The sequence below is a fragment of the Larimichthys crocea genome, unplaced genomic scaffold (genome assembly GCF_000972845.2).
Source record: "Larimichthys crocea isolate SSNF unplaced genomic scaffold, L_crocea_2.0 scaffold82, whole genome shotgun sequence".
NCBI lineage: Eukaryota > Metazoa > Chordata > Actinopteri > Sciaenidae > Larimichthys > Larimichthys crocea.
The window spans coordinates 926,034-952,491 of NW_020860793.1; the positions used below are offsets into that span (position 1 = coordinate 926,034).

Genomic DNA, 26,458 nt, shown 5'->3' on the forward strand with positions numbered 1-26,458 from the left:
CATGCTATAACCTCAACAAAGAGATGTTAACAGCAACTTCTTAGTAATTAAAGCTACAATACTGAGAATTTGAGAGCTGCACTAATCATACACACACACACACACACACATATATATATATATATATATATTCCATTTGAAGTCATGTTTGCTACCTGATGACTCTCTTTTAGCTCAGTTTTTAGTATCCAACAGCCTCTGAGAGAAATATGTCTCTTCAGCTGCTCAGTGCTCCACTATGTTCACCAGTTGGTCTGTAACTGTGTCTGTCTGTTTATGCTGAGCAGGTCGTGTACATCTGAGTTTTAGAACTTAGAGCTGTGAGAGTGAACGGAAACATTAAAGGACAGCTAAACGATGAGCGAAGAGATGCTTCAAACTCTGCAAGACTTAAGGGAACTGCAAGGACCAGTCATCAGATCCACTGGCATTATAAAAATATTGATTATATCAGCTTTAGCTCTTGTTTTGTGAAAGCAGCTGTTAGAGTAGTGTACAGTTTAATGGTGTGATCAGACTACACATATAAGCCTGATATGTGTACAGTAGTGTTGTGTGTGTCTCTGTGGGAGAACTTAAAGCAGACACAAAGTCATTTACAAAATACATTTATTTTGCAAAAACCAGGTTATTTAATTGTTCTTCTTTCACAAAACAAACATTGAAATCCATTCAACAATGAACCAAAACATGTCTGAGATATTCCGCTGTGCCTCTGCAAATAACAACAATGAGCAAACAAACCGTTATCAACAGGGTTATTGATGGTTGGCAAGGCAGATTGTGTGCTGTATATTTGGAGAATATGAAGTGAGAATATTTAAAAGGTGCTCTAAAAACCAAGAGACAGATGAAACATGCACTGTAGATGTAAAATGAAACAGTTCAGAGTGTCAAAAGTCAAAATCCATTGATCAGATTTCGGTTATCTGACTTATCTATGTATTTTAGTTTCCCCACAGTGCTATTAAACAATACATTTTGATTCTGTAGGACTGATGCTGTACATACCATTTGGTGTCCCCAGATTAATTGAACTGAGGGAAAACCAAATAGCACATATATTTTTTAAAAAAACATTCATTCGCCTTCAATTGTAGACAGAATAATTCTTTAAAATGGGAGAATGTGTTCAGTAAGTTCTGTAAATTCTGCAACTTGATCTTAAAAAATAAAATAAAATAAAAATCATGATTGTGACTTAAATAGAGAAAAAAAAGAAGCTTCGCAACATTGAACATTTCTTTTGAATTTATTGTGTTTTTTTTATTTTCTTGGCTGTAGAGTGTTGTCTTCTTTTTTCCTTTCCTTATCTACTTTACCTTGTAAAGTACAAATTCGCAACATTTCCAATTTCAACATAAATAAATACTTCATGGTTTCACCAACAAATATTTTTGTTAATGTCAACTTTTCATGTCCAGGAGAAAAAAATCCTAATTTCCAGTAATAATAAATCCAAGATCAACTGATTTAACGCACAAAATCTGTTTACTCGTCTTGAGTAGGACTACTCAGCCTGTGAGTGTAGCTGTATAGTGGTAGAATGAGCCTGATGATGTCACAGTGACATCATTCATCATACAAATTTATCGCAGAAAGCTTCTGAAGGCAAATTTTGGGAGATATACAACCTTTTAGGGGTGTGACTCATACAAAAAGTTCTGCAATTTCATGGCTACTATGATTCTAACAATAAAGCAGCCCAGGTCTGTGGATGTGCAGTAATAATAATAATAAAAATACATTGCTGGACTGCTCCTTCAAAATATGTTTTAGGCTTCTCCTTCTGTATGTTTCCTCAGAAAAACTAAAGAAAACATGAGCAATGATCACATGTGCATCTTTTCTGTCCTGCAGTTACAGGCAGTGCTGACAAAGTGCAGATACTGTTAACTGAATAAAAGCTCCAGGCAGAGATTAAATGAAGAATTTCACCTTCTTATTACTGTTCAGTATATTCAGTTCTATAAAAGTAGTGTTGATTTCCTCTCAGTGTCTCAGTGTGCTGCCCTCATTTCTCTGACGGCAAATGTCAATTTTTATCAGGACTGGAAGAAAACTAGAAAACTAAACATTGTCTAAATGTTTCACAGATAGGCACAAGGAAGACCCTCAAAATCAAATGACGTGTCTTGATGTGCTCTTTATATATGATCAGCGACCATATTCCTGACCAAAAAATACCATTAAGATAGCTTGTTACCAGGAAGCTGCAAGTTTATTGGAACTTGGAAAACTTGAGGCATGAAACCATAATCCAAATATCTAGTGTGTCTAATTATTTGAGGATAGACCTGGCATTTATCAGCAATTTCAGTGATTGAATAATCATTTACATTATTTATCAATTAAAAACAGTGTTTCACATCATTTAAGTTAAATATGTTTTGGTTTGGCAAATGATGTCATTTGTTGTTATTCTTGACATTTTGTGGACCTGATATCTAACAGATTAAAGGACCAGTGTGTAGGATATAGTGGCATCTAGTGGTGAAGTTGCAGTTTGTAACCAACTGAATACCATTCGCCCCATCTAAGGTAACAAAGACATTCTTCACACGTTCATCATTCAGTGTAAATTCTGCTGCAAACAGTAGTCAAACTGCTAAAAAAAGTGCTACAAGCTCCAGACACACAGACAGTAGTGACAGTAGTTAGTGTTACAGTATCATATGACGGTGATCATAAGTTCTTCCAAAGCAGTTAGCATCTTCAGGTGCAGAGTGTGGATCCTTCTTGGAGCTGGAAAATGAAAATAAAAACAGCGTCCCTCCAAATTTGGTGTTAATTTATTCTTATGAGTTGACTGGAGGCGTGCCAGAGCCGAGCAGGTTCTTGTGGAAAATCTCTGAAGGGTTTGACAAGATGACAGAATAATATTTCATTCTGAAGAATTTTGTCTTTGGGAGATGACACACCTGCTCACTTTGTCTCATCGTCAGAAATAAAGGCTCCTGGAGGAACGTTTGAATCTTCCTGAAAGCACCATCAGAGTTGTTAAAGGCCAGTTCCAGTGTGATGGGACTTTCAAAACTAATCTTCTATAATCTTGTTATGAATTCAGTCTCCCGTCTAACTTGGATTAAGGTCATTTTTATTAAACCCTTCTGGCTTCTTTAGCTGAAGGTCCTTGGTAATATTTATTGACATTTCTAATATAAACTAAAGCACTTACAGCTCTGAAAGCTGCTTGTCTTTACTGAGAGCTGGAAAAGCTGCAGGAAATTAACCCCAACACTGGAATTATCCTTTAAAGTATCTGACGATGAACTTGAAAACACCCGATGGCCCTTAAAATCACCTTTCAGAGCACAGGATAAACAGTTAATCATATTGGCAGCAGTCAGTTTAGTCCACACAGTGCTGGTTGCTGATGTCAAGGTGTAGCGTAGTCGGGTGTGAACAGAACGAGGCACATTAAAGGCTTTTCTTCTTCATGTGTGAAGTCTGCATAGTTGTTCCGGAGTCTGTTTCAGGTCCACTCTTCCTTCATGTAATGCTCCTTCAGTTCAGGGAGCCAATTGTCTCTTCTTCATTTCCTTCAGTGCCACTCCTAACAGTGGCCCGTCCGTGACATCACAGTGATGTCACAGTTGTTGACCTGACTGAGTGGGTGGGTCCTGGAATAACAGAGGGTGGAAGCAGCGGTGGAAAAGAAGAAGAAGGAGCAGAGCAGGGGGCAGGGTTGGATGGTAAGAACGGACATGCTCTCGGCCAGCCGCAAGCCTCCGCCACCTCCTGTGGCAGGCTCTCGGCCAATCGCGTCAGCTGCTCCTCTCCCTGCCGTATGAGGTCGTCGAGGTGCCGCTGGCGAATCAGGAGAGAAGGTTTGGTGCTGACAAAGCGCCGGTAGTCCTGGAGCTGTGGTTCGGTGAGGTAGCCGGACAGGATGCCGTGGACCACGCGCTGCCGCCGGTCCAAGTTCTCCTTTAGCTCCCAGGCGTCTTCAGTTTGACTGAGTAGCAGAGAGCGTTTGTGATGGAGAGATTCCTGAAGAGGAGGAGACGACAAAATAGTTATCAGAATCATTATTACTCATACTTTAAAGGACCAGTGTGTAGGATTTAGTGGCATCTAGCAATGAAGGTGCAGAATACAACTAATACTGCTCGCTTCCCCATGTTAACATATTATGTAAATAATAAAATGAACCATGGCTGAATTCCATTTAGCTACTTCTGTTTCAGGATCCTGGTATCGTCCATGCTGGCTCTTTGTTTTTTTCAGCAGTGTTCATGCAAAACAGTTTGAGCCACATTATTAGCATGACAGTCCTGGATCATTTTAGCATATGTCTTAGATGGAACAGTCATGTCCTTTTGAACTGAACTACCATAAAAACTGTAATCACACTCATTATAGGTGACACTGATATCTGCTATCTTAGTTGTCTGGTGATGTTAATGAAGTTCTTACCATGACAACCTGTCCCATCACATCCTTTATGCATAACATGAACTGAGATCTAGCCAGTTCTCGAGTGTTTTTAAATAACAGTCGGCTGTTACTGTAACTTGTCTGACTGCAACTTGTTACTTATAACCATGTTACTTTAGCTCCACCCTGTGGCGGCAGTGTAGCACCATGACCCCCGATCTGACATGAAGATAAGCATTTTACAACGTTTTAAAAAGAAAAATGTTTTCATCTGATAAAACTGACTGATGAATATTCTACATATTTTTAAAATATTTGCGATGTTGCAAATGTCAGTTTGCGAGTGACTTGTCTAAGTATCTTTTCATTGATCTGACTTCATGTCATCTCTGTGTGGCCCTCCATGGTACATGAGAAGGGATAACAAAGGTCCATAAATGCACTGGGGAGTGAAAAACACACCCAAATTTGAGTTCAGATCTATCTGACAGCGTGTAGCATTGAGAAATATTGACAGGTGAATCATAATTGAATTGAATAGTGAAGCCAGGGAAGCTTCACGCCCGTAAGAGGCACGTGGTTAACAGGTAAACAGACAGGTAGATCCTGTCCTGTCTCACCTTCTCCTCTGCTTTATCCTCCTGCGTCAGCTCCTCTCTCTCCAGAGCAAGCAGAGATCTGTCGATCCTCGACATGCGGCTGCACAGAGACAGCAGCAGGTTCACGATCCTCTCCAGGTCTCCTACAGACACAACCAAGTCAACATCTCAGTGTTCAACACCCTGGTGTAGCCACTGCATTACTAAAACAGATTTTTTTTTACAGCGATAGTAAGACTGTACCGATGAACATGCTGTACTTGTCCCTCTCGTTGGTTTTGAGCTGTTCCTGCACCAGTGTTTCGATGCTCGTCCCCAGCTCCTGGTGACATCTCTGCTCCTCACACAGAGCCTCCTTCTCCTGCCGCAGGGCCGCCACACTACACCTCAGAGCCTCACACAGCTCCACCTGTAGACAGGGCAAGAAACACGGTGGCACATGATAAGTTATTGTCCAAACAACTTCTAAAACTTCTGTCTATCTCTTTTGCATTTCGAATGGTATTGGTTTGTGACCCTGTCTATACTTTTTTTTACCTTCTTGGTGTTGAGGTCTTTCTCATCCTCATCCAGATCAGTTTCCTTCCCTTCATCCATCACTGTGCTCTGAGCAGGATCACAGACACCATCTTGGATCCTATGACAACAACAGCAGAATTTAAAAGTTCAATTTTGAATTGAGAAAGTACCATTTCCACAAGATTCATTGCATTTGGAAGTTACAATGTTACAAAGAAACTGGAAAGATAGCAAGCAACAGAAAAAGAAAATAATGAGGGTAAGATAACTAACATTCTTTTTATTCACTAATGACATCCTGACCATCTTTATCCTGCTTCATGTTTAATATTAATTATAGTTTGACTACTCTGATGCACAACAGGTTTAAAACAAAATCAACCCTTTCATACTTATATTCGGAGTAAGTAAAAACAAAGAGAGAGAAGTCCTTTCTATACCAACTCTGACCAGTAGGTGGCAGCATTGTTTAGCTGTTTAGAAATCAGATCTCCCAACTAAGACTAATTATGTAGACAGGGACACCTTTATAACTTTATCAATCAACAGTTCTTCTATTTCTTTTACTTCTATTATCTACCTTTGCAGTTACGTTTGATGAAACAGTTGCTGACTGAACACTTCACATGCCACACTGTTGAGAAACATTGATCAGGTTGGTCTGGTCTCTCCTGTCCGGGCTGACATTGCAGACACTAACGCAGACGTCTAACTTGCTAACCTGGTTTCAGACCTCCAGCAACTCAAATATATCTGAGCTGCGGTTGAACAGTCAGAAAAAGTGTCCGATGTCTTTTCCTTAAAGATTTTTCCTTGACCTTGATGGAAAATTTGGGGTTCAGTATCTTGCTCAAGGACACTTCGACATGCAACTACCAATCACCTGATTATTGGACGTCCACTTAACTGATTGATTGAACGTTTCTGGAAACACGGCTAACACACTGAGCAGACACGCATTTTCAAAAATGGCAACAGTAATAACGTCATAACTTTAGGAGAAACTACATCAAATGTGCACATGATTGTAACATTACAGAGTGTAGCTGCAGGATTGTTGCAAGTTTCACTAAGGTCATTGAGGAAGGACAACCTTTCTGGGACCCTTGTACATGTACAACAGAGAAGCAATGCCTCTAAATGAATCGTTGTTTGTCTTATTTTCAATGAAGGAAGACACTTCTTCCCTGAACATTGTGTTCACCAACAAGTCAAAACACATTCAAGGTGTCACTGACGTTAAAGGCCACAACATGCAGAGACAGCAGAGCTTTGTGATGCTTCTTCTCTGTGTCAGCAGCAGATTTGAGCCTGTCAGCAAACACAACAGGAATGACAAATGTTGGTTTGCAGGAAGTTCTTTACCCCCTATGTTTATCATGTCTTTGAGTTACATAAGTTCACTTTTCGCAATTTTGGTCTCATGGCTAAATAAACACTCTGAGGTCTCTATGGTTTTGTTACATAAAGTACTTTAAAGGAAATTCCCAGCGATCCTCCTCCAGCCTGAAACTACAGAATTAGTTTGTGATGTTCATCCCACTGTTGGTAACTAAAGAAAGGAAGATCGTTCCATTGGCAATAAAACTAGTAGTGTCGTAGTGAATATTTACAAAGGCAGAACATATGATGTCAGAATTACCTGTCATCCAATCGGCTGCTACCCCTACGCTGCCATGGCGATTTACCAACCAGTTTACTGTTTGGAAAGATTTCCTGCATCAGCTCTACTGTGGATTTACCCCGCCACGTGTCCAAGAACGGCGCCAGAGAGCTGTCCTGTATCACCTTTATACAATGAAAAAAGAAGAATTAAACTATGAGAGAGTGGAGAGTAGAGACATAACCAGGCACATGGAGATACACAAAATCAAAATGAGGTAAGATGACTAAGGTACAGTCAAAAATAGGACGACGGCAGTCAAGTCAGTCAGGTTAGAGGAAGGTAGGACAACTACGGCAAGTCAGAACTAGACATCATGACAAATGGTGTCAGAACTAGGCACAGTAATAAAGAATTACAAAGGTGTACTGACCAAAGTAGAGTCAGAATAATGCATACAAAGGTAGAGTCAGCATTAGGTACATCATCATTTATTAAAGGTAACTGCTGACTCCGGGTACCCACCAGCTGCTTGGCTAGCGCCTCCACTCGCAGCTCCTCAGATGTCTTTTCCCTCTTGGGCAGGGGTTGGTAGTCAAGACCGAGGCTGCTCTCAGTCGTGGTAGATGTGTTGATGGAGGTGACGGTGGAGGGATGCGGCTTCAGGGATGGAAGGATGCCCGACACAGGTGGAGAAGGGAGGCGAAGGGATGATTTCCTGGTAGGGGTGATGGAGTTGTTTAAGGCTCACGGTGATGATATTTCAGTTCAGTGTAATTATATAAGAAAATTATACAACAAACCTTTCCATAGTCTTGTGTCCAGCTTCTGGCTCCAACTCGAGGGGAGGAGGTGGAGGAGGGAAGTCGTCAATGAAGATGCTTGTCTCTTTCATTGCTGGGGGTGGTGGTGGTGGCGGAGGTGGAGGAGGTGACGGAGGGGCAGGATTTTGGAGGAAGACCTCATCGTGCAACTCGTCTGTTTCTAGTGGTTTCTTGTGGTCGATTGGGCTAATAAGGCTGGACTCAGAGATCCGCAGTGAGGACAGGTGGCGGTACATGGACGGATCCAATAAGGGAGAGGATGCGGTGCTCCCGCTGTCCCTTCCGTTTGATGGGGCTGCAAACTGGAAATGGGGCTGGGCTGTTGGTGGAACTCTTGTGTTGATTTCTGCTGAATGCTCTCCCCTCATCTCTAGACTGAAGGCTCTCTCTCTATATGTGTCCTTTGCAGTATCTTCTAATATGCTGGCGTCACTCATGCTGTGTCTTGTCTGCGTGTCCATCGGCGAGGTTTCACCAACGCCGTCGCCCGTGCCAGTTTGCGGGATGCCTGGGAAGGTGATGGCATCCAAATTGGCCTGGCTCAGCCTCTCGCTGGCGTGCCACTCAATGCTGCCCCTGTCCTGTGTCCTGGATGGAGAGAAGGGGCAGGGCAGGCCGACAGAGGCCGCCAAAGTGGAGGTGCTGTTGGCTCGCAGCCGCTCACCGTTCCGCTGCCGCTCCCTACGAGTGACAGGCGTGGGGGGGGGGCCGGGATCTAGAACAGAGGGAAGGGTCAGCAAGATAATTCAAAGGGGAGTTAAGGTGCTCGGAGACGTTTTATCATGTGCACATGATATAAAGAATAATTCAACAGGTCCAAAAAAAATCAAACTAGGCCAAGTGACCTGAGAACAATCCCAGATAATCACAGTTTAGTTTTTAGGCAAAAACTAAATCAGCATAAATCATGTTGGCTTTAGAACTGTTAAATAAAAAACATTACTATTAGACTAATAACTCATAGGCATGTCATAATATCCATCCTTTATTTTGCTCACCTTGCGAAGGCCCTGCAGGCTGGACGATGTTCAGAATATTCTGGGAGTGTTGATGAGAGCTATGTCCTCCTGATGCCTGGATGTCTACAGGTCTGAGAGACAGGCACACAAATAAACACAACAGACATTCAGATGCTGCAAGTCCTCTTCCACTGACTCTGCCCTGTTGAACTGGCATGTTTCTGCAGTAGCCTAGGATGGACAAAAGCTGAGTCTAAATAGTCTTTTTGTATGTTTCTCAGCCACCACGGGGTTGCAATCAGTAACTACACCGCTTGATGGCACTAAATCCTACATACTGATCCTTTAAGTGGTGATTAGGTTAGAGAGAAGTTCACTTCATTTAACTGGAGCGTTGTTGGAGCAGTTGGGATATGGCTCACATATCAGGCTCTTTGTTGACAGTCCGAGCAGAGATGGGTGACTATTCAACCCAACATCCAACAGTAGATAACAGCTTTAGAGCCGGGCAATTACATGCATAGCCTAAAGCCTATGTAAACATGAACCCAATCCAAATTACAACATTTAGCAATGTCCATTGAACTTTGCACACATTATAGCTCATAATCAAGAAGTCTGATTTGTGTGAAATGTCCTGGTCACATTCCTGCTCCCCACAGGATGAACCCTTGACATTTTAATGACTCAATGAGCCAACATTGGGTCAGACTTATCCTGTAAGAATAACTAAATCATCAGTACGTTGTTTATTCTGTCCAACTCTTCCGTACTGTGGCTGCAACAAACACTGGATGAAAAGTAAACAAGCTAAAAACTGAAATATAGAGTACATGTAAAGTCAAAAACTCGACAATATGCTCTGCGTTAGAGGTGTCATTAACTTGTCCAGGTTCCTCTCGGTCATCGTTAAAGTTTCTGATCTTAGAAGCTGATATTTTTTACAGAGGTCAGTGCTCGCTAACCAGTAGTGGTGCATTCACGTTCCCAGTTATATTCAGACACCAGACAGATCTGTGCAAACACACACACACACACACACACACACACACACACACACACACACACACACAGAATTCCTGCACTGACCTCTGACCTCATATTCTGAGAGCAAACATATTTAAGAGTTTGGAGTTAATAACTCCCTGTGGACTGGAAGTTGGTATTTTGTTTATTTTTCTGTCTCTGTGCCAGGGAGTTTTCTCTGCTTCTTTAAATTCCTCTGTTTAACTCCTCTCCTTCACTTCTCCTCCCTGTTAACCTCCTCTGAACTCGTTCACTCACTCACTCCTCTTAACTCCTTCCCCTTTTCTTTCCTGTCATCTGAACCTTTGACTCCTCGGTCTCCTTTCTTACCTCTCTCCCTCCTCCTCCTCCTCACTTCTTGATCACCTCTCACCTATCTTTAACTGCCAGGTCACCTCTTTCACTCTTCTCCTTCTTTCACACCAGGGATTACTCCCTCCTTCCTCCTCGGAAGCTTTCAGAAAGTCTGTTGTTAAGCTGCCTGGAATTTAATTTCAGACTTTCTGAGGAACAAAAATAAAGACACAAATCTGTGAAAACTGAACTGAAGATATTTTATAAAAGCTGCGAAACTCATACTGACTCCTTTCACCTCGCCCTGTCTTTCCTCTTTCCCTTTTTCTTTTCTTTTCCTCAGTTGTTTCACCTCTTCTTCCTCCTTCGTTTGACCTTCCTGTTATCCCTTTCACTTCCTCCCTTTTCTATCTTCTTTCCATCTCACCTTTCCCTCTCCATGTGTTCTCTTTTTGCCTTCATTTTTCTCCCCTTTCCATCCTGTTCTTTGCTTCCTTCTCCCCAATTGTCTCTTCTCCATCCTCCCATCCTTCCTTTTAGTTTACTTCTTCTTCCCTCATCCTGTCTATCTCTTTTTACTTTCTTTACTACTTTAACCTCCCCTCACATTTCCTTCCCTCTCACCTCTGCCTTCATCTCCTCTTCACCTTGTTTAGTTCCTTCTACCTACACTTGCTAAATCTTTTTCTTCTACTCCACCTTTTTTCATCCCTCCATCCTTCCTTTTCCTCCTCTGTTGTGTCCTCATTCCTGTTCTTCCTCCACCCCCCCCCTGTGCTTGATGCCAGCAGCAGGGCACATGAACTCATAAGGCCACATTTGGTTTTAAAATAGCAAAGAGCCTAAACACCACACACACAAACAACAAACCGGCTGCCTATTATGGAAGCAAGCTAAAATACCAGCACAGAAATTATCTGAATTCCCATGATCCCTCAACACACAGTCTGACATTTTGCTCAAAATATTTTTATTTTATGAACACGTCACAAACGACGAGTCACCAGACGGAAAACATCTGAAACAGCTGAACTAATCACAGACGAATACTGCTTTTAAGTTTCCATTGAAATGTTTCTGCATGTGTTTCTGATTATTTTTAAAAATCAGTGTGGCTCTAATTCTATGGCTGACTATCGAGTCATGATAGTTTGAGCTGAATGTGCACTCCCTTCTCTGCTCCTGGTCCTTCTCCCCCTCTGCTCTCCAAATGGTGTCCATACAGTGTATGCTGTTACATAATACCGAGAAGTGGAACTCTAATGATCACTCAGCATCTGTCTGGGATTTGAATCATCAGCTGTTTGGACACATGATCACATGGTCTGAATGCAGGTGTGACATACCTTTCCTCAGCTACAGAGTGGCGTCCAGGTTCAGAGATGACAGCGCCAAACATCTGGATGTCACCTGTTGGGAAGTCCTGAAACACACACACACACACACACACACACAAGCTGTGTGAGGAAGATCATTACAGCATACTTTTTTAACCACTCACGGAGTCATACAGTATTCATATTTCATATCATTGTGAATCTCCCTCTAGAGGATCAGTAAAGCTTTATATTATCTTATTAGGACACAATTCACAGGTCCAGATGGATGATTAGAACTTCAGTCTGACCCAGCATATGATAATTTACAATCTATTTTTTGTTTACTATTTAACTCACTGTGGTGAACATGAATTTGACTTTTTATCATTATTATAATATGATAGTTATCATGATAACTGCAATATCTCCATACTTAACTCAATTTTAGATATTTGATTGTAAAACTCTATTATTTATTTCTAAAATCTTTTATTTTGTACAAATTATACACAACATGAAGATCAACTACATTTATACTACTTTATTTTGTGCAAATTTTAAAGCAAAATTTTTAATATTCTGGGAAATATCCATGTGTGAAATGCATGCTATGAACAGATAACACCACCATGCAGTTAACTTAACTTAGCGTGAAGACAGAGCAGAGGCTAGCTTGTCTGTCTACCAATAAAAGCATCTACCACACACCTAAAGCTCATGAACATTTTATGGTTTGTTTTGTATTCAAATGACAATGTTGTGGTTTTATGTTGGTTTGGCTGTGACTTCCTGGTGTACTAAATAAAGATGCATAATATACACTGGTGCAGATGAATTATTGGTCAATGATGGAAAAGTTATCATCTTATCAACTTTATTTTTTAAATTAAATTTTTATGATAATGAAGTTATAGCCAATACAATCAAATCAATAGTAATAATTTATTTTTGTAATATGTCCGAATTGATAAGCTTTATGTTCTCTGAAAGTTAGAGTAGGTTTCTGACGTTTTTGATGAACATTTGAAGAAGTGTTTTTGTCATGTCAACAACAGTGATGTCAGTCTGATTTGGTGAGTTCAGATCTATGAAATATGAAAACATCCATCTTTGCTCACTACACCTCAGCCTTTCTTACCCTCAGGTGTGCAGAAACTACAGGTAATGAACTAATTTTTCAAATACAAGGATGTTAAATAATCTGTTATCACGTGAGATGATAAAAAGTTAAAACACTGTAAACTTTATCATCTATGTTTGTTGAAGCTCATCTTATTCCAACACAATTCCTCAGAACTCTGTTTCAGTCATCATGCACAGTTACCACTTAACATCTTTGTAATAGCAGCTGCAGGGCTACGCTCCCTTTCTGGGTGCTTTTTTAGTCATATTTATAAAGTCTGGCGTGTTCCTGTTTCTGTGTCTATGGACCTTTCAAAAAAAAAAAAAAAAAAAAGTAATCCAGACTGTGACAACAGCGATCACATGTCTGTCCACAAACCTTATCGTACAATGAAAACACATAACACAGGCCTGAGGTTTGCTGCTCCACCACAAACATGTCTGTGTGAGAGCCTCTGATTCAAGCAAAGTTTTAAATTTACATTAGGAAACTCACTCCATCACACACCACACACAGTATCAGAGTGCATTAAACGAAAAGGACATTTCAAATTCTCATCTGCTTAAATAAAAAAAAATAAAAAAAAATCCAACAATGTACATGCAGGACTGTCCCCGCCCTGCAGTTAAATCTATTGTTTAAAGTAAGTGTGTCTGTCTGACTGAACTGTAATGATGTTTATGTGACACGAGCCTCTCTGATCAATGACAGAGATGAAAGACCAATTCATCCTTTACTGCATTCCTTAAAGAACTCTGTAGATGTCTGTATGGTGGATGTATACGTGTGTGTGTGTGTGTGTGTGCGTTTTATCTTTGCCATCATCCACATCAGACAGCGCCCAACGACTGCCTCAGGCTCCCTGGCACCTCACAGGAAACTTCGAGGATTCTGGGTATTTCCTGTGTAACTCACGGCCAAACGCCCATTAATAAATAAATGCAGAGCCAAGGGCGACCATTAATTATGCTTCTGGTAACCCGACATCCATGAAGCAGTAACTAAACAGTTTTAAATAGAAATACAAAATGTGAAAACTAAGAAGACCTTTCCAGTCCAGCACGTCTTTGACTGAGTGAGCGTGGTGGACGGAGGGACTCTGAACAAGGAGCACACTGGACTGAATCCATGACAAGTGACATGTAGTTGTGATGTAGCTCACATTCATGAGAACTGCTAATGTGTTTAATCACAGCAGCTCTCGATGGCATATGGTGTACCTTGACATACTTGTAATTGGACCCAAACACCTCAGAAACTCTCTTTTTAGGCTGGACTATTGTAACTCTTTGTTATCAGGCTGCTCTAATAAGTCTCTTAGGACTTTGCAGTTAATTCAGAATGCTGCTGCACGTGTTCTGACAGGAACCAAGATCAGAGATCACATCTCTCCCATTTTGGCTTCCTTGCATTGGCTACCTATTAAATCTAGAATAGAATTTAAAATTCTTCTCCTTACATACAAAGCTCTTCATGGTCAGGCACCATCTTATCTAAAAGAGCTCATAATACCTTATTACCCCTCTAGAACACTGCGCTCTCAGGACGCTGGGTTCCTTGTGGTTCCTATAGTTTCCAAAAGTAGATTGGGAGCCAGAGCTTTCAGCTATCAGGCTCCTCTTCTGTGGAACAAACTACCATTCTGGGTTCGGGAGGCAGACACGGTCAACACCTTTAAGAGTAGACTTAAGACTTTCCTTTTTGATAAAGCCTATAGTTAGGGCTGGCTATGCTTTCTCGTCCAGCAGGTTCTCGTGGATCATGGCTGCTGCTGTGGTCCTGCACAACGTCCACTACACATATTATTACTGTCATTATTGTTACCATATCTCCATTAGTTTATAGTTAGTTAATGATTTGCTGCTGCTGTGCATCTGTGTCTCTCAATCTATCTCTCTCTATTTATCTACTTTATCTGCTACTCTTATCCATTAGTAGACCACTCGTAGACCGACTGTGTAACCGGTCAAAGATACTCTCTGAGGTTAACTGATTAGCGGTTTATTTTCTGAGTGTTTCCTGAGGGAATCAAAAGAAGGCAGGTTGTCGTTCCTGTGCATCTCAGGACATTTGTATAGATCTGAACATGTTTAAACATCACCAGGTCGCACATTGGGCTATTTGAAGTGCAGATGGAACACAAGCATGTTTTTCAAAGTTAATTCATAATAAGTGACTTTTTATTGACTGTAATAGACTTAACGTGTAAAAAGAGGTTAGGAGCCCTAACCTTCAACAAGGTCAACAACAACTGATTCAACAGGATTCTTGTTTGCTTGCTGACTTCCAGACTGTTTGGTCCAATTTGAGTAAGAGATCCACAACTTTGAAGGTTTATTAAGCATTTAAACAGCACAGTGATTTGTAATACCGATGTGAGCTCTTGGTGGAGTGCTGTGTTACCTGGTTCAGTCTCTCTCCTGTGGAGGAGGAGCGGGAGCGGTAGTGTTGAGGAGTGGTTTGTCTCTCCTCATTTGTCTCCAGGAGATTCTCAGCAGAAGCAGACTTCCCCGAGCTCCGAGCTGACCCGGCCCTCTGTAGAGCGCTGTTGAGCTGCTTGGATAGTTCCAGGTTGGTTTGAGGCTCTACGGCCCACTGCTGGTGGTCCAGGCCTGGGTCTCTGCTGGACGACTGACTCAGTCTGCTGAGCCCTGCTTCAGGCATGTGATCCTGGAGGAGCTGGTCAGAGCCAGAAGGAGTGCTAAGGCTAGAAACCAGGAAGAGGAGTTAAGAAAATGTAATAATAACGTGATAAATAAACTTCATAATAAATACTTATGCTTGGTTTGGCACCTTGACTGTGTTTGCACTGGAGGCCTCGGAGTGGTTACCCTGCCTGGGTAGAAGAGGTTGGACTGGAGGCTCCATAGATCAGATTCAGGAGGGAGAGTAAAACAGCTTCGCCTCTCTACAGAGGAGAAGCTTCGGTCTGCAGCAGAGTCCTGGAGGGAGAGCAGGCTGGAGGTGGAGGCGAGGCTGACGGTGTCTGAGTGGCAGTAAGAGACTGGAGAGGAACAAAAAAGGAGAAGGAAGGACATGATGAATCTGTCTATCAATTAACTATTTGCTTTCCCCCCATTGATCCTTCATCCACCCATCAAACCGTCACCCCTCACTCATCCCTTTTCTTCCCTCCTTCCCTCCACCCACCTGTATGGTTGCTGTTTTCAGGCTGTGAATAAGCACTGCGAGGCCTTGATCCACTCCTATGTCCTCCGTCGTCTCTTTTCACACTTCTCTTCCTCTCCACATACTCGGCCAAAGCATCATGCTGAATCTGCCGTAAGTCAGGCTTTGATGTGGCATTTTGCAGAGCACCCTCCCCAACACGACTCGCCGCAAGCTCAAACATCTTTCGCCGGTCTGCCACGCTGGTCTCTGACAGACAGGGAGATCAATGGTTAGCCACATACAGACACCCAATACTGACACTCCTATCAAGCTGATTCCATCTAGATGATGGTTTTGTAACTTTTTTTAATTTACCTCCTCCACGCCTGAAGAGGGCAACAGTCTCAGGATCCGACACGCCAACCTCGTTCATGTTCTCTGGCTCTGAGTACGAGCGTTTCTTCTGATCCGCTGCCAGACGTTTGCGGCCGCAGATCCGCATCAGAGCAGGAGGTCCAACCGGTGGGACGCTAGGAAGGGCCGGGGGGCTCGGACCTCGAGTCTCTGGGCCGACTGCGTGCCTCTCCTTTGGAGTGTGAGGAGAAGTGACTGGTGGTGGCGACTGTGGCGTGATGTGGATGCCCTGTGGTTTGGGCATGGTTTTTGGGCCTTTTTTCTCTAAACTGTGGTACTTGGTGGGTACGGCTGGAGGCTGATGACTGCTGGATGAGCAGACGGAAGGAGGAGCTGCAGGAGGCGGAGGGCTGCCTGATGAATTGAGGTCTCTCCGTCTGAAAGAGGTGGACCTCAGGACCTTAGACTGGGCATCTTTCAAAGAATCCCTGTAAGATCTGATTAGAGAAAGTTTCCAACGTCAGGGTGGCTCAAAGAGACTCAGAACACTGACCTGTTAAAGGATTCTGTCCTGCTGAAGGACAGAAGTGTAATGTGGTCTAACTCTGAGTTATTAAGGACTTGCTGAAGGACTCTTACCTGTTAAAGGACATGTCCTGCATGGAGCCCAGCATCTTTTGAATGTCCTGTCTCAAGGGGAATTCTTTGCTGCTGTCATCTTCCCTGGATTCTTCCAGATGGTAGCTGCTACGACTCCTCTGGAGAGCTGAACTGGGATCTGCTGGGGTCCTGAACACCACACAGAAAATTAACTGCCTTTTAACAAGATGTAAAGTTTGATAAATGTTACTTAACTTTATTTTAGCCAATCTGAAAGGACTTCTGCAGACTCATGTTGCAACACATGGAACAAATTCTGCAAGCCTAGCAGCTAAATAACAATTTTGAACAAAATCAAATAGATACAAATTAAATGTGACGAATAGGTTCTACAAATAAATACAGTTATTATTATAAAGAAATGTATTGGGATAATATTAATCTGTCACACTGTAAAAAAACAGTTTGGCATTCTACCTGTATTTCATGTGTTCGCTGCTGCCTCCTCTGTAGCTCATAGTCCTGTGGGCTTTGGTTCCGTTGGTGCTTCTCTCCAGCATGTTTCTCAGGTCATCTGCTCCACAGGAAGCACCGCGGCCTTTCTCAGTCTTCTGATTCAAAATCACAAAACATAAAGCAGTGATGAAGTATCACATCCAACAAGGAGCAAGTTTGTATAAAAGATTTAATCCCATAGCTTTCAATCGTCAAAAGAAAACCTGTTCACATTTCGAGTTACCCTAAATGAAGCTTTGTTGGGTGGGTTGGCGGTGCTGTGACTGCGCTGCTTTCCAGCATGTTCCCGTCGCTCGAAACGGCTGACCTTCTCCAGGACGGAGAGGCTGCGAGTAGGTCCCTGGCTGCTATCACCAAAGTTACTGTTGCCGTGGCTACTAGTAGAGACAACGCTCTCGGGGGTCGCACATCGCTGGACCTCGGCAAGGGCATTCTCCAGACGGGTCAGCGGGTGTTCACTGTCTTTGTCCCGCTCTCTCTGGTACTGCAGAGCTGCTGAGTCACTGAGGTGACGGGGAAATGGATGGGAGGTGGAGGTGGGTGGAGCCTGAGGTTGAGGCTGAGGTTGAAGAGGTTGGTGAGTAGTTGGCACCTGACCCTGGGCGTGCCTGGAGGACACCAGTGGCTCAGAATGAATGCTGGTCTGATCCATTGATCTGAAAGGTGGGGAAATGGAGTGAGTGAGAAGGCGAGAAAAGATAACATCATCACTGACATCAACTGACTTCCAACCATTGGATGAACCTATTCACTGTCAGGAAGCTGCTTTTGTTGAAGGGCATTTGTTATCTGGCAAAATAACATGCTTTGTGTCTGTTACTGGGCCCAGTGGCATGATGTTAATGTCAAACAAACATCCTCTCCAGTTTAATTGGGAAATTTGACCACTCTCAGCAAAATAGCGCTGAGTTCAGCAATGTGTTTCCTGGAACCCTCTGCTCCAGCAGCAGATAGGGCTCACTGGACATAAATGTAAAACCAAAAACCTTTTGACAATACTTTACCGTGCCTTTGACTTTTGCAATCCTGGAAGCCTGAAGCACTTTAAATGGTTGAAGGATTCTGACCCGCTGAAGGACTTAAAACTGTGTGCTGTCCAACTTTGTCATCAAGCTCAGAGGCCTAAGGGCTCAACTTGACCTTCTGTGATTGGAACCTGGACTTCCTGATGGGCAGGACCCCAGGGTGTGCAGATAGCCACTTGAAGGCTACATGCTCAGGCCTCTGCTCTCCTGTCCTTTCTGTTCTCGCATGGCTCCAACACCAACATCAAGTTTGCTGACAGCTCTACAGGAGGTTAGACCCTGCCTCTTCGTGCCAGGATGGAGAGAGCCAGCACCTTCAGTTTCCTTGGGAGCCACATCAGGACTGCACCTGGACTCACCACACTGACTTCATCAAAACAGCAAAGCAAACATTCTTCTTCCTTTAGAGGCTGCAGAGACTCAGCATGGACTCTGGGATGTGCTGCAACTTCTCTAGGTTTATAATTGAGAAAATCCTGACTGGCTGCAACCCCATCTGCTATGACAATTGCTCCTTCCTCAACCATAAGGCATGTTCAGCACGTCATCAGGACGAAGCTGCCAACCCTGAAGGATCTCCACACCCAGTGGTGTGGATGCCAACTAGATTATCAAAAATCCCCAACCACAAACTGGTCTGCCTGTTGCTGTCTGGCAGATGGTACTGCAGCATCCAACCCACTTTTTATATATTGTGTGATTTTCTTTTGTTCAGTTTGTATGAGCATTGAACAAGAATTTCACTGACTTCACTGTCATTGTTGTGCATATGACGAAACGACTAGCCTATGAAGGACTCTGACTTGCCAGATGACTGCCAGGTCAGCAGTGTGACTGCTGTTCAGTTGAAGTGTAAAGATGTTCTCAGGAGACCTTGATGACTCACACAAAAGTATTGTGAATCACTGTCTAGATGCCACCCCAACTAGACCTACTGAGATTCATTGCGTGTCCAAATAAGGTCATTCTTCAAGCATCTACATATGTGTGAAGATTCTATTGGTTATTGAAACTATGCTTACCTAAGCTAGCTTAGTGGCAATTCAGGTCATACACAGTCAGTCTGTCTGTCTAAAATAAAATAAAACTTATCTCGACCCTGAATACCGAGGAGCCGGACCACAGAGTTCATCCTTATCAAGGCAGCTGCATCAGTAAGAACAAACAGAGTTTAACTCTCTAATGTGACATGATGAAACCCTGTGTCATATTTCAACTAAAGGAGGAACATTCCTTCACAAGCAGTTGCTTTATCGTGTCATGAGGTCAAGTCAAGTGCATTCTCACAAACAATGTCGCAATGGTCTTTACAGGCTCACAACAGCCGAAGTTCTCTAAAGAAAAGAGGAAAAGCTCCTCAAGAGTTTCCTTGACGAATTCTACAGCTGAGAGCCTCATAAAGCTTGTAGAGCAGGACACAAGCAAAACAGCAGCAGACCTCTTGATGGAAAACAAACTCATAACTCCAATTTGTGAGATACATTTGTGGAGAGGAGTGACAGAGACAGAATCTGAAAATCTCAAAACACTATGGACATACAGTACCTGTGCCTGTCTCCTCTGGACTGAACAGGTGTGTAGGGGTCCCTGAACTCTTGTGAGGATGGAGGCCTGACTGCAGGTGTCAACTGGATGTGGGGATCCTGGATCTGTTCCTGGAACACTTGGCTGTGAGGTCCCTGGCTTGTATGACTATGAGAGTCATGTAAGCTCTGACTGTGACGTCCTTGGCGGTTTGGGGTCCTTTGGGCTCCGGTATGGCCCTCTGATCCTCCTTCAGCAGGTTTCAGGTGGGATCTGTAAAGAAGGTCATCTTGGTGAGGCCTGATAAAACAGAAGATTGAGTTAGCTTAGCTAAGGACATATATGATATGTCATTTTTTAAGGTCCAATAGGTTTTAAAGGTCCAAAATAGAACTCTTGCTTATATACTGCAACTGAACTTTTTACAGCCTCTTGGTTTTGAGTGATGATGCTCAAAAAAACAGTTGTTGGTTAAAATGTCAGTATAAAATCACCTGTCTGCCTCCTGTGCTTGAGTTCTGAGTTGCATAGAGGCAGGTGTTGTAGAAGATGGATAGGAACATGATGAAGAAAGTAAGGTGTTATTTTGGTATCCATTTTCTGTAGCTGACATTCTTCCATCCTTCAGCCCATCTGTTGCTTCTTCCTCTCTCCCCCCAACTCCCGGCTGCCCCTGGTGTTGCTGTCGGCTGCTCTCCTTGGCCAGGGCGGGGTAGACCCCGGAGAAACCTGCCCCGGGGTTGCTGCTAGGTATCTGTGCAAAGTGGGGCTCAGGCTGGGGGACGGGGTAAATGCCCGTGGGCAGAATGAACCGGCCGGATTGGCGGTTTGAGCCTGGAGGTCCGCAGGGGGGTTCGGTAGGGAGAGGGGGCTGGGGGAAGCCTCCACCCTGCCGTGGCTTTGTCGTGGGGCTGCTCTCTGGACTCTTCTCTATGACTGTGTGGAGCTGACCCTCAGCGCTGTACGAGCCTTTACCTGGAGCCACAGTAATGATGTCAGTGTTTGTACGAAAAATGACAGTGGAGCTCATTTTAACTGTGCTCAACTGTCTTTTTTCTCATCTACACCAAATAAATACATAAAAACAGAAAAGCTAATTGGCAGAGCAAAATTAAATTGTATATTTGGTTCCCGTTCTGCACTTCAAATAAGTAAAATCATTAAAATAGAATTCAAATATACCTGCACCCGAGGCCACAGGACCACTGGAGTGATGCCAGGAACCTTTCTGCAAAGACCTGCATTAAACAGACTGGATTAGATCAGAGTATGCCATATTTTACATGATATTTTACATTTTGCCGTTTCGGATCACATATCGTATACGGCTTCATTTTGGAAATAATAAAATAAGAATTGTTGTGATTTGAGACCAATGACTAGTTTTGTTAACAGCTTAGCTTTGACAGGCTTGAGAGGACTGTGAAGGCAAGAGTTAGTTACAGTCGTCAAAATAAGAAAAGTTTAAGTGTTTATGGATTACAGTGTAGGCTTGACATTTGCAATATTTCTGAATGAGTTTAGGAATATGAGGTTCAAATGTTGGTCAAAAAGAATACTAAGAGGCAGTCTTGATGTTGCTAGCAAGGGGCCCAATATAGCAAATGACCTTTTTAGGAAAACAATTTGGACTGACCATAAGGACCTCAGTTTTTTCAGAATTGAGAATTGAAAATTTTGAGACATCCAATTTGTAACAGAAGCTAGGCAGTCATGAAGGGGTAAGGTTTATAAGTAAAGCTGCATATCATCGGCATAGAAATGTTTAAGAGATGCCACTGGAGGAGTTCAGCAGACGGCCCAGAGGTAGCATATACAATGAAAACAGAATAGGTCCAAAGATCGACCCTTGTGGGACTCCACATAAGAGAGTGGCGGACGACCAGTTAATGTGAACAATAAATTTCACAATGTGATCTGACAGGCACTTCAATGTGAACATTTAAGTGTTTTAAGTATGGAGAAATTCATTTGAATACAGTACCAGAGACACCTATCCAGTTAGGTAAACTATCAACTAAAATGAAATGATCAGTGGTGTAGAACTCAAATTGAATATTCACTATTATCTGCATGCATAACAATACCATTAGTTACTATTAGCAGTGCTGTGTTTTTGACTGAAGCAAGATTGAAATATAATTTTAAGATATTGTGTTCAGAAGCTGGTGAGCGACAGCTGACCTCTTGCACACATCTTGAAAAAAAATGTAGGTGAAATTATATGAGCAATGCAGGACAATGAACGCACACGAGATCTGAAAGGTTTTGGTTGATAGAACAGGGAAGATCACACAAGCTAGGCTGAACAATACTGAACCTGGTTTAACAGACTGTACGCACCGTAGTGACCGGCCATGTTCCAGACTGGACCAGGAGTTTGGCCTCTCGTGGTTCCTGATGGCTGTGTAGCTGTCACTGCGCCTTGGTGGAGCTGGTGCTCCCTTCAGGCTCTCATAGGAATTGTGGCTGGTTGCCGGGCCCCATATTGGGCCTACACTGTGTCTGTTGGAAGCCGGCACACCACCGCTGCTGCTGCCGCCACTGCTGCTACCGCTGCTGCTGCCACTGTAACAGACCCCGCCTGTTGTAAACAGAACCAGCAGTACAGAGAAAGAAAAGTTTGTCATTAACTTAAAATCGCATTACCTGGAAAATATTCCTGAAACAGAAACTTTACCTTGCAGATCTCGGCTTAGGCCTGATCTTGACCCTACCACACCTTTGGAATTGCTGTTGCGCAGCAGTGCGGCCGAGGTGGAGCTCAGCTCATGCTCTTGAGACAGGCCCTGCTGGGTGTCGTAAACCGTCCGGACGTAACGTATGTCAGCCTGCTGCATCTCTCCACTTCCTCCCCCTCTCTGAGGGACGGTCTCTAATGAATAGGAGCGCTCTGGGCTGAAGGAGGGGGTGGATGCAAGGTACTCTGGGATACTGGAACTGGTGGAGAAGGAAGAATAGGCAGAGTCTCGTTTGCTGTGGAAGTGGTCGATGCTGTTGGAGGACCTGGAACACAGCAAGAGATATAGAGATCATTTAGAGGTCATGGCATCGAGGAATTGTTGGTAAGGTGGATTTCTTTTCTTTTTTTGAAAGAAGCTAGCTAGACAAGCTTGACCTGCTTCACCTGAATTGTCTCTGCATTTCAGTAACGGCTGAGCTAACATAACGTTTGAGGTGTTTGTTTGTGTGAGTTTGAACCTGGCAGAAGATAGCTGGTGGCAGGAGGAGTAGGTCGGGTGGGGTTCACTGTGGGTGTGATGGCCCAGTGAGTGGTGGTGCTGAACTCCAGAGTGATGCTGGGAGGACAGAGGAGGATCCAGGCTCTCCATGCTGCCCCTCGAGCTGTATTGGTCTGGACTCTTCCTCAAGTAGGGGCCGCCAGAGTCAAAACCACTGGACAGGTCGGTGGTTGAGGCACTAAAAGACACAGAAATTTAAATCTAGGAGACTCATTCATGTTTTGACAAGTGGCTGTGCTCTCTCGTTCAGCAGGTTCTCGAGGATCGTGGCTGCTGCTGTGGTCCTGCACAACCACTACATATATAATTACTGTCATTATTGCTACCATATCTCCATTAGTTTATAGTTAGTTAATGATTTGCTGCTGCTGTGCATCTGTGTCTCTCTATCGCTATCACAGGTTCCACTGCTACTGTAATTACTTTATCAGTCATTGTAATTGTACAATATGTTTGTGTTGATTTGTCCTGTACACGTGACATCCATTGCACGTCTGTCCGTCCTGGGAGAGGGATCCCTCCTCTGTGGCTCTTCCTGAGGTTTCTTCCACCTTTTTTCCCTGTTAAAGGGTTTTTGTGGGCAAGTTTTTCCTCACTGGAACCGAGGGTCTAAGGACAGAGGGTGTCACTCCCTGTACAGATTGTAAAGCCCTCTGAGGCTAATGTACTTTGTGACTTTGGGCTATACAAATAAAATATGAATTGAATTGAATTGAATAGATGTGCTTTGCATGCTAATCTGCACACAATGTTACTGATACTGACATTTAGCAGGTAATATAAATATTACCTGGTAATATTTACTATATCCTTCATCTCAGTTTAGCATATTAGCATGCTAACATTTCCTTATTAACACTCATTCTCCTTCTATATATATTTATGTATATGTTGAGCTAGATGTGTGGTTCCCCGTCCCTGGCTCCAGATGGTGAGGCGTGGCCATCATCATCACCTTCTAGCTTTCTGAAAAACTGGACGATCTCGATTGGAGCAACACTTGGTCTGGCCCTCCGAAGTTCCTATGTTAGGTTAGGCTAGATTACTAAAGTTTGACCAGCCTGGCAGTCATAGTGCCTGAGTTTTTCTCTCTTAATTAGTACATTAACTTGTTAAATGAGGAAAATGTTAACCAATGGGGTTAGGGAAACCATAATCCTCACTGGGCCAAGCAATATCATTAGGTTTTTTCTTTCCCTTTGTGGTTTCTTTTGAGCAGCATCTACTTGCCCTTTTCCCCTTGCTGCCTCACTCCATTTTTGTTGTATTATTTATCTGAACTCAATAAAAAAAACTTTATTTTAAGAAATACATCTGGTTTTATGTTGTCATTTTGTATTTAACCTTATGCTGCTGCAGGCAGTGTATAAAACTGCCAGAACATTTAGGCAACCTAGTGTTTGTCTGAAATCAGTTTTATTTGTCAGAGCTATTGGTTGTAAAGTCAGTGATTTGCTGCTCAATCTGCTGTTACCTCACTTTAGATAACTGACTGGAATGTAAATGTGTGTGTGCGTCTACGTCACAGTTTGACCCACCAAGTCCTTCAGCCGAACACAATGCAATTACTGCTGTGGAAAAGAGGACAGTCTCTGTCTGTGCCAGGCTTGTTTTCTGCGTCACTAACTTCTCTGAGTCTAACTTTTCTCTTTCTGTCAGCTGCCCCCTCCGTCTCTGTTTGACTTTGTCTCCCGCGTCTGTTCCTTAAATTCCAGTTCTATTAAAAGAGCAATGGTACGACAAACTTTTTATTCAGATCCCCACTTTACTAATAGGACACGACCAGGGTGGGGGAGGAAGGGGGGAGGTTTGTTGCCATGGGAGACCCAGAGGTGAGGGGGAAGGGGATCAGGAATGTCCCTTAATGTAGGCATCGACGTCAATGCCCTGTCCACCCAACACGCACACACATGTACACACACAGAGCAACGTCAGAGGCTTTTATTCACCCTTCACCGCTGTTTAAAAGAAACAGTGATGTAACTTCCTCTGATGACATAAACCTGCTGACCAACGGCTCCGATTCACAAAGAACACAACGAGAACAACACCACTAAAACAGGGCAATTATCGATATACCAGTCTGTGCGGTCAGGATGATGAAATGTTATGGGGTCATTATTATAGCAGAACTATTCACAAATGTGTGTACAGAGCTGTGTAACTGTATCTTAATCCACATGTGTAATCTGATTTGGAAATGTTTAAAAATATCAGAACAGTCTGACACTGTGAGATGACTGCGTGAGCTGTAACTGATGACGTGTCTGTATCTCCAGCCATCGATATCTATGTATGAAGTTACAGATTTGTCCACACTTTTATAAATCTCATACATTTCAATATAATTGTACCCGTATGATTAGATTACAGCAGCTCTGTTACACCAAAAGAGACATCACTCATATGTGGAAATTCAGTGATAAAGTTAGATAGAGTTCAAGTGTTTGATTTGTGGCTGCAGCAGGAGGAATAACTAAACAGTAACTTGCGCAGTGATTGTGTTTCATGTTTCTACAGTTAAACTTCAGAATTCAAAATATTTGTTTAATGATTAAAAGACAAAAGACCTGAGGTCACACACACACACACACACACACACACACACACACGCACGCGTGTGGATTTCATTCCTGTGCATGTGTGCATGTTCACAAATCTCAGTACACACTGATAAATTCTTTTACACATCGCACATGGATGGAGATAAGGTTTTTCCACATACATATGTAAATAGTTTTGCCACGATGATGGCCCCATAAAATGATAAACTTATCACTGCACATGCTTTGTTGTTGTGTGATATGTAAATTTTATTATAATCATATCTGCAGTTTTATCGCCCAGCAGGAACTGAATAATAAAACCTTTGAGACTACAAGACAAGATGGACACAACCCTAACCTATTTCTAATCTTATTCTTTAAACCAGTTAAACAGATCTTTGAAGGACATGTTCATAAAAACATTACTACTTCTTATAAAGTTTCTCACTTGCTGATGTTCTAAAAGTGTTAACTAACTGCCCTTTGCTTTCTGAAAACGTCCTCAATGTCATGTCTTTTAAAGAGTCCTCACCCAGACCACACTCCAACTGGTCTGGGCCAATCATGATATTTAATCCACTATTATATTTTTAATGTGTAATAATTATATATAATATTTACGATCCGATCAGCCACATACTGGAAATTCTCGAATGAAATTTTAGAGTTTAAGGTCACAGTTGTTCAAACACTGAACCACACTTTGACATTTCAGAATAAAAGCACAGCCCACAGACGGACAGACAGACAGTCAAAGGTCATATAACAGACAGACAGATAGCAGCTAACAGCTCCAGACATTGATCCGTCTCTATATCTCTGCCACCTAAACAAATTCCTTGCCGAGTCACAAAAAACCTTGTTAGTGTTATGCAAACACTGTAAATGTTCCCT

General features: G+C 42.8%; 1 protein-coding gene across 1 annotated transcript in view; it reads right to left on the bottom strand.

Moving 5' to 3' along the window:
• shroom3 (shroom family member 3) overlaps window positions 1-26,458 on the bottom strand; it is a 72,737-nt gene that overhangs the window by 4,174 nt on the left and 42,105 nt on the right. Inside the window, exons 5-26 of the mRNA XM_027277029.1 lie at window positions 22,978-23,196; window positions 22,457-22,782; window positions 22,120-22,360; window positions 20,959-21,014; window positions 20,271-20,751; window positions 19,798-20,076; window positions 17,451-17,883; window positions 17,189-17,322; window positions 16,751-16,900; window positions 16,133-16,608; window positions 15,797-16,024; window positions 15,440-15,650; window positions 15,050-15,353; window positions 11,551-11,627; window positions 8,924-9,015; window positions 7,905-8,640; window positions 7,627-7,819; window positions 7,141-7,286; window positions 5,517-5,616; window positions 5,223-5,388; window positions 5,001-5,122; window positions 3,583-3,993 (exon numbers count right to left, since the gene is read on the bottom strand). Of these exons, the coding sequence (XP_027132830.1) occupies window positions 3,583-3,993; window positions 5,001-5,122; window positions 5,223-5,388; window positions 5,517-5,616; window positions 7,141-7,286; window positions 7,627-7,819; window positions 7,905-8,640; window positions 8,924-9,015; window positions 11,551-11,627; window positions 15,050-15,353; window positions 15,440-15,650; window positions 15,797-16,024; window positions 16,133-16,608; window positions 16,751-16,900; window positions 17,189-17,322; window positions 17,451-17,883; window positions 19,798-20,076; window positions 20,271-20,751; window positions 20,959-21,014; window positions 22,120-22,360; window positions 22,457-22,782; window positions 22,978-23,196 (5,581 nt within the window). The remainder of the gene's footprint in view (window positions 1-3,582; window positions 3,994-5,000; window positions 5,123-5,222; window positions 5,389-5,516; window positions 5,617-7,140; window positions 7,287-7,626; window positions 7,820-7,904; window positions 8,641-8,923; window positions 9,016-11,550; window positions 11,628-15,049; window positions 15,354-15,439; window positions 15,651-15,796; window positions 16,025-16,132; window positions 16,609-16,750; window positions 16,901-17,188; window positions 17,323-17,450; window positions 17,884-19,797; window positions 20,077-20,270; window positions 20,752-20,958; window positions 21,015-22,119; window positions 22,361-22,456; window positions 22,783-22,977; window positions 23,197-26,458) is intronic.